This window comes from Pteropus alecto, unplaced genomic scaffold (assembly GCF_000325575.1).
Source record: "Pteropus alecto unplaced genomic scaffold, ASM32557v1 scaffold43, whole genome shotgun sequence".
In the NCBI taxonomy this organism is placed as follows: domain Eukaryota; kingdom Metazoa; phylum Chordata; class Mammalia; order Chiroptera; family Pteropodidae; genus Pteropus; species Pteropus alecto.
Window position 1 is genome coordinate 5,971,369 of NW_006435764.1, and position 8,606 is coordinate 5,979,974.

The 8,606-nt window shown below is 36.0% G+C and overlaps 1 protein-coding gene and 2 pseudogenes across 1 annotated transcript in view; all 3 read left to right on the forward strand.

The window, feature by feature from the left end:
• Positions 1 to 702: 702 nt before the first annotated feature.
• MAJIN (membrane anchored junction protein) overlaps positions 703 to 8,606 on the forward strand; it is an 18,819-nt gene continuing 10,915 nt past the window's right edge. Inside the window, exons 1-2 of the mRNA XM_015588687.1 lie at positions 703 to 803; positions 8,572 to 8,602. Coding sequence (XP_015444173.1) covers positions 703 to 803; positions 8,572 to 8,602 — 132 coding nt within the window. The remainder of the gene's footprint in view (positions 804 to 8,571; positions 8,603 to 8,606) is intronic.
• On the forward strand, positions 2,756 to 3,933 carry LOC102880924 (annotated as a pseudogene).
• Positions 6,901 to 7,019, forward strand: LOC112479253 (annotated as a pseudogene).

Below are 8,606 nucleotides of genomic sequence, written 5' to 3' on the forward strand. Positions count from 1 at the left end.
GGGTTCTTGCTATGCCTTGGGCATTAGGAATCAGCAAGATTTTTCTTTGGATATGAACAATATTTCCCCTCTGTTAACTTTGCAGTTGGCACCAACTTGTCTTTTCACTTTTGACTGCAATTCTAGTCTAAATAGTCTCCTGGACTCTGGCTCAAACCTCCTGTCATTCTAATCCTGGGCAACCAAGATCAAACACTAGGATATCTCTTTACTGGCAGCCCCAGCCTTGAACTTTGGAAATTATGGGAAATTCCATTCTTTGGGCACATAGATCTTCTGACTCCATCATACAAGAGTTTTCACTGCCGAGTAGAAATGGTATCAGGGTAACATGGAGGAAAGAATAATGAAAATAGACCTTTATGTGTGTGTAATATTTTAGTACTTACAAAAATGATTTTACATTATTTTGTCTTTTCTTCTTAATAACCCCAGGAAGCAGGGTAGAAAAGTGGTTAAGAGCATCAAGTCTGGATTTATACTTCCTCAGTTTTAATCCTATTTCTAACATTCAAAGCTGTAGGAAAGTTACTTCATCTGTCAGTGCCTCAGTTTCTTCATCTATCAGATTTATACTACTTATCTCATAGGCTTATTGTGAAGATTGAGATTAGGCAAGCTTTCTTTCTCATACATATGAGCCATTTTTAGCTTTTTAATAATTCTCTGCTATTTCTACTTTATTTAGGTTGTTTAGGAGCAATGAGTTTAAAACCCTTCACCTACCCATTTCCAGAGACGAGATTTCTTCATGCAGGATCCAGTGTGTATAAATTCAAAATCAGATATGGCAAAAGCATCAGGTAATTTTAAAGCTGGGAGGGGTAACCTTTGCAAACACAGATTAATGCATTCCTACAGTCATCCCTTCTCTGCCTTCACCCAGTCCATGAGACTGGCTGAAGTAGTATACTGTAGGACTTTTTTCCCCAGGTATTTTATATTCCATATATTATTATTCATGTAAGTTTCTAAATTAGTGATGGCATACCTTTGGGGCAGTGGATCCCTTTGAGGCAATGTACCCCTTTGTGGTTTTGAAATTATTGAGTATCTCAAAGTTTTTGATTATATAGGTTATACTCGTCAATATGTATCATATAAAAATTAAGCCAGAAAAATTAATATAACATTAATTAAAAATTAATATATCATTAAATGTTAACAAATAACATATCTTATTTATATAACTACATTTTTAAAAAAATTAAGAAATGTGGTATTGTTTACACTCCTGGGATTTACTCCAGAATGCAAGGATGGTTCAACATACAAAAACTAATCACTATAATATACCACATTAATAGAATGAAGAGGAAAAAAATGTGTGATTGTATCAATAGCTGCAGAAAAAAACATTTGACCAAATCCAGCACTCTTTCATGATAAAAGCACTCAATAAACTAGGAATAGAGGGTAACTTCCTCAGCTTTATAAAGGCCACATATTGAAAACCCACAGCTAAGATCATAGTCAAATGGTGAAAATCTTAAAGCTTTTTCCTTAAGATCAGAAACAAGACAAGGATGTCTACTTTCAACATAGCTTTGGAGTTCTAGCCAGAGCAATTAGTCAAGAAAAAGAAATACAATGCATACAAATTGGAAAGGAAGAAGAGAAACTATCTGTTTGCAGATGACATGATCTTATATGTAGGAAATCCTAAAGAAGCCACACAAAAAAACTGTTACAGCTGGTCAATAAATTCAGCAAAGTTGCAGGATACAAAATCAACATGTGAAAAATCAGTTGTATTTATATACACTAGCAACAATCTGAAAAGAAAAATTAAGAATTCCATTTACAATAGCATTAAAAAATAAAAATATACTTAGCAATAAATTTAGCCAAGGAATTTGTAAGAATTGCACACTGAAGAAAAACTACAGAAAATTTCTGAAAGAAATTAAGGAAGACCTAAAGTAAGAGACATCCTGTGTTCATGAATTGGAAGACTTAAAATTGTTAAAATGACAACAGTACTAAAAGCAATCAACAGATTCAGTGCAATCCCTATGAAAATCCTATTGGCATTCTTTTTCAGAGATGGAGAAACCCATCCTAAAATTCATATGGACTTTCAAGAGATCCCCAAAAGGCAAAAATGATCTTTTCAGTTTAAAAGCTTACTACAAAGCTACAAGTAATAAAAAAAAAATGTAGTACTGGTGCTTTTCATAAAGATGACACTGAAAGTGAAGAAGAAATCCCATACCCCTCCCAAAGCTGAAGCCAAAGAAAACATCTCGAAGGCAAAGAAAACAGTGTTGAAAGGTGTCCACAGCCACAACAACAAAGATCTACATGTCACCCACTTCTGATGGCCCAAAACACTGTGTTTCCAAAGGCAACCCAAATATGCTTGGAAGAGCACCCTCAGGAGAAACAAGCTTGACTACTTTGCCATCATCAAGTTCCCCCTGACTACCAAGTCAGCCATGAGGAAGATAGAAGACAGCAATACACTTGTGTTCATTGCAGATGTCGAGACCAGCAATCAGCAGCTCAAACAGGCTGTGAAGAAGCTCTTGACCTTGATATGGTCAAGGTCAACACCCTTATCAGGTCTGATAAGAGAGAAGAAGGCATGTATTTGACTGGCTCCTGACTATGATGCTTTGGATATTGCCAAAAAAAAATCGGGATCATCTAAACTGAATTCATCTGGCTAATTCTAAATATGAAAACTTTTTGCCAGTCATCTTGTAGGAAGAGCTGAAGCAGGTGCTCTTGGCTTAGCGCAGCCCACTGCAATATGTGGAGGAACGCACCCCCGAGCCACCATCATTCCTGGGCATTTACAGAAGGCTTCGGCTGCATGGTCACCAACTGATTTGACCAGTTATTTGACAATGAATTAGTCTCTTTTGAGGTGTTGAAGGCAGCAGAAAAGAACAAAAAAGAAGCTAGCTAGGGTGACATTGGGGGCCTTGGGGGCAAGAACACAGCTCAGGTCACAGCCCAGACCAACTCCAATGTGGCAGGCAAACAGCTGTGTGAAAAATCCCAGAAAGATTGCAAGAACCTGCTGCTTCTCACTGTAGGCATGGTTGACAAGAAAACAGACGCAGCCATCTGTGGTGCTTAAGAAAGAAGGAATAAGATATGTTGGAAGAAAACCTGATCGACAACTTCAGAGTGAAGAGAAAATGATTGACAGGAGACCTCAAAGGCAACCACCTCATGAACGACAATTTGAAAAGCCACTTGAAGAAAAGGGTGAAGGAGGAGAATTTTCAGTTGATAGATTATTGACTGGCCTATCCAAGGCCATGGTAGTCTTGGAAGAAGTTGAGGAGGCCATGGACATGCAATGGGTCCAGGAGATGGATTTGATTCTCGTGACAAACGTGAATTTGATAGGCATAGTGGAAGTGATAGATCTGGCCTGAAGCATGAGTACAAATGTGAAGGTAGCAGATCTTACAAGTGGGGAACTGTCAAAGATGGATTAACTGATTTGGAGCAATCAAATGTGACTGAGGAAATAACTGAAGGTGAAGAGCATCCACTTGCAGACACTGAAAATAAGGAGAACAAAGTTGCAGAAATAAAGGAAGAGGGTCCAAAAGAAATGACTTTGAATTAGTGGAAAGCTGTTCAAAATAAGGACTGGGCAAAAGTATAATTTAATATCCAAAACCTAATGAAGATGCCAACAGGCAGTGGAAGAAGGTATTTGTTCTTCATAAGTCAAAGAGTGAAGAGGCTCACACTGAAGATTCGGCTATGGACCATCGTTTCTGGAAGTCGGCAAATGGTATATCGTCTCAGCTGGAGATCAATTTTGGAGACCTTTGCTGCTCAGGACGTGATGGCAGGAGAGGAGAGGTGGCCATGGGTGTGTTGGATATCCAGACTGTGGCAGCAGGACTGACAAGTGCTTCTGCTCCTGACCTAGATAACCCAGAGGCATTCCCAGCTTTGGCTTAACTGGATGCCATAAAACAACCCTGGTTCCTTTGTGGACCCTCCTCTCTGAGGTTTTACATACTTATGGATCCCAAATGACTAATAGATTAAAAAAAACAAACACTGTATACCCTTCACATCTACATACCGAATTTTATCTGGAAAATGAACTTCTTTTACTACACAGAGTAACAATGTGATAGTTTTGTATTTAGAAGCGTATTAGTAGCAGGGATGTTTTCATAATTTTCAGAGATTATGCATTCTCCATGAATATTTTGTATTGCTGCTTGTAAGTATGCATTTCTAAACTTGAAATATAGATGTGAACAGTGTATACCAGTTATAAGTAAATAAATAAATATGAAAAATTTTCATTGTAAAGAAAAATATGGTACTAACGTAAGGACAGAGATATAGACCAATAGAATAGAATTGAGGACCCAGAAATAAACCCTCACATCTATGGTCAGTTTTCGACTAGAATGCCAAGAACATTCAATGGAGAAAGAACAGTCCCTTTTTTAAATTAAAATTATCGGAGTGACATTGGTTAATAAAATCATATAGGTTTCAAGAGTACAATTCAGTAATACGTCATATATGTATTGCATTGTGTGTTCACCACCCAAAGTTAAATTTCCTTCCATCACCACATATTTAACCCCCTTTACCCTTACCTACCTCCCCCTCCCTGCCTTCCCTCTGGTAACCACTAATCCTCTGTCCATGTCTGTGAGTCTCTGTTTGTCATGTTTGTTTGTTGCTTTCAGTTTTATATTTCACATATAAGTGAAATATGATTCTCAACTTTTCCTGTCTGACCTGTTTCGCTTAGCATGATAATCTGAAGATCCATCCACGTTTTCGCAAATGGCAGTATTTTATCTTTCCTTATGGCTGAGTAATATTCCATAGTATATATGTACCACATCTTCTTTATGCAGTTATTTATTGAAGGACACTTCAGTTGTTTCCATGTTTCAGCCAGCATGAATAATGCCACTATGAACATTGGGGTGAACATATCTTTGTGGATAATGTTTTCAAATGTTGTGGGTAAATACCCAGAAGAAGAATTGCTGGGTCATATGGTAATTCTATTCTTAATTTTGCGAGGAAGCTCCATACTGTTTTCCATAGTGGCTGTACCAATTTACATTCCCATCAGCAATATATAAGTGTTCCTTTTTCTTCACAACCTCTTCAACACTTGTTATTACTTGTCTTGTTGATGATGGCCATTCTAACAGGTGTGAGGTTACTGGTATCTCATTGTGGTTTTGATTTGCATTTCCCTAATAGCTAGTGAAGTTGAGCATCTTTTCATATGTTTGTTGGCTGTTTGTATGTCTTCTTGGGAGAAGTGTCTGTTCAGGTCCCGTGCCCATTTTTTAATTGGATCGTTTGTTATTTTATTGTTGAGTTGTATGAATTCTTTGTATATTTTGAGTATTAGGCCCTTATACTCATTGAGTCATTTAAGAACAGTCTCTTAAACAAATGGTCTGAGAAGACTTGATATCCACATGCAGAAGAATGAAGTTAGACTCTCATTTTTTGTATACAGTACACAAAAGGTAACTGAAAATGGATCGATGACCTAAATTTAAGAGCTAAAAGTATAAAACTCTTTGAAGAAAACATAGGGGCAAATCTTCATGACTTTGGAATTGACAATAGTTTATTAAATACAATGCCAAGGCGCAGACAACAAAAGAAATTAGATAAATTGGACTTATTAATTTTTTAGAATTTTGCATCAAAGGAAACTATCAACAAAATGAAAAGGCAACCCACAAATGTGAGAAGATATTTGCAAATCATGTCTGAAAGAGTTTAATATCCAGACCATATAAAGAACACAACTCATCAGTAAAAAGACAAACAATCCATTTAAAAAAATGGGCAAAGGACTTTAATAGACATTTCTCCAAATAAGATATATGAGTGACCAGTAAGCACATGAAAACATGCTCAATAACATTAGTCATGAGGGAAAGGCAAATCAAAACCACAATGAGATACCACTTCACACCTATAATTTTTTTTTTTTTAATGAAAAACAGTTGTTGGCAAGGATGTGGAGAAATTGGAACCCTCATACATCACTGATGGGAACATAAAATGGTGCAGCCGCTATGTAAAATAGTTTGGCAGTTACTCAAAAAGATAAGCATAGAATTACTATAAGACCCAGCAATTTCACTCCTAGGTATATAGCCAAAGGAATTGAAAACATGAACTTAAACAGATGCTTGTACAACACTGTTCATAGCAGCATTACTCACAATAGCCAGAAAGTGGAAACAACCCAAGTGTCCATTAGTAGGTGAACAGATGAATAAAATGTGGTTATATATGTGGTATATACATATACACAATGGAATATTATTCAGCCATAAAAAGAAATTACAAAAAGAATCAAATTCTGATACATGTACAACATGGATGAACTTTGAAAATATTATGCTAAGGAAATAAGCCAATAACAAAAGGACAAATATAGTATGATTCCATTTATATGAAAAATTAGAATAGGAAAACTCAAAGAGACAAAGTAGGGGCTGGGTGGAGGAGAATGGGAAGTTATTGTTTAATAAGTACAGTGTTTCTGTTTGAGAAGATAAGCTTCGGAAATAGAAAGTGGTGATGGTTGCACACCATGGTTGTGAATGTAATTAATACCACTGAGGTGTATACCTTAAAATGGTTAAAATGGCAAATTTGGGGTTATATTTTTCCACAATTTTAAAATGCATTAATTTTAAAATAATAATGTATCCATTAAATGTTAACACATTTTTATTAAAAATAACTATTTTCCAAAACAAAAAAATTAATGAGAAGATCGACTTCATTTTAAATTTCTATAAATCTCATTAATGTCTGGTTTAATAGAAGATTGCTAGATTATTATATCTGCTTTTGCATTCAGTCTGTTGTGATTTTTTGGGAGGTTGAATTATATTTTAAAAATCTAGCCTTGTCTATGGCCATGCTATCCTGAACATGCCCAATCTCATCTGATCTCAGAAACTGAGCAGAGTCGGGCCTGATTAGTACTTGAATGGGAGATCACCTAGGAAGACCAGGTGCTGTAGGCTTAAAAAAAAAAAATCTAACTTCACATAGATTTGTAGTTGAGAGTAATATCCTAAATCAGAACATTGTGGATATTATTCTTTGACCCTACATCAAAACTTGACAAGTGGTAGTTGTTTGGTGGGGTTTTTTTTTAGTGATAGTTTTCTAAAGGTTAGTTGCAATCTGGAATCTGAAATTGTATCAGTGAACTCTTTTGAACTCTGCTACATTAAAATTTATTGGTCTATCTTATTCTTTGAATGAATCCTACGTAGGATGATTTTGAAACATGATGCATTTCATTGGATATTTGGGAAAGTTTGGTTCACTGACTTAGGCAGATCATCCAAATGTCAACACATTTCATTATACAGGCATAGCTCGGCGATATTGCAGGTTCTGTTTCAGATTATCACAATGAAGTGAGTTAAGCGAGTTGTAATCTTTTTGCTGATGGAGAGTTTTGCCTTCAATTTGTAAAAAAGGCAACATCTGTGAAGCACAATAAAATAAGGTATGCCTGTACAATATTAAAAAATCACATTGACTAATATCACTACCAGTCTTATCAGAAAGTGTTTAAGTATTTGGAACTTGTCAACCTCACAGTGATGGACAGGAGTTTTCCAAAATACAGAATTTTGCTTGAAATCCCCAAATTTATCATTGACAACAAATACTATCAGTTGTTGTCAATGGACAACAAATACTTGAATTGATAAGCTCACTGTTTATTTTTTGAGAAAATGTCACATTACCAACTCTGATTAACAACCATGGTTTGTGTGTCAACTGATTATTCAAATAAAACACTGTTCCCTGAGAAGAGCAGCCAGTTCAGTTTGCAACTTAAACAGTCCCACAAGTGCTTTTTTCCAAGACACTGTTTTATTTGGATATGCCGCAGAAGTGCTTGATGCATACTTCCCGTTTTATCACATAATAAAAGACATGTATTCAAGTGTCAAGATTTTATAAAATTATTAATTTTTTTACTGTTTCCTCAAGGATATTAAGTGAAGCTGGATTTTTTTTTTCCTGTGTGGCAGTAAAGATTACTATAACTGCTAGTACGGTTTAGTGCAACTGGGTAGATTTGTGCTAAGACACCAGCAGTTTTGCCCACCATTGTTTTTGCACTAATGATTACAAATGTTAACAGTGAAAAAGGCAAATAACAAATAACATCTTAGTATTATTATGAAAATAGTTTTGCCCTTGGAGACCACTCGAAAGGGTCTTGAGGACTCCTAGGGGTTATCAGACTACACTTGAGTACAAATGGTCTAACAAATTATTAACTTTCACAGTGGGAATTTCAGTTCTTGGCAAGTTAGTGGAGAAGATATTTTGGTATGCAGTCTTGTACCAATTCTCAGACCACACCACCTAGGTGGTCACTTCCTCCATTGAGCACTGGGTCACCACACACAATTCTTATTTAGTCATGTTTCTTTAGCTCAGTAGAAGTGTCATTTTTGTTCTACTATCTGCTGTCTCTTAACAGTCGAGTCAGCTGTCTCCAGAGCTTTCCTTCTTGGTTTACTTATCTCTTGTCTATATACCTTCTAGGGGGGAAGATACAGAAGATAAAGAAGTCATCGTCC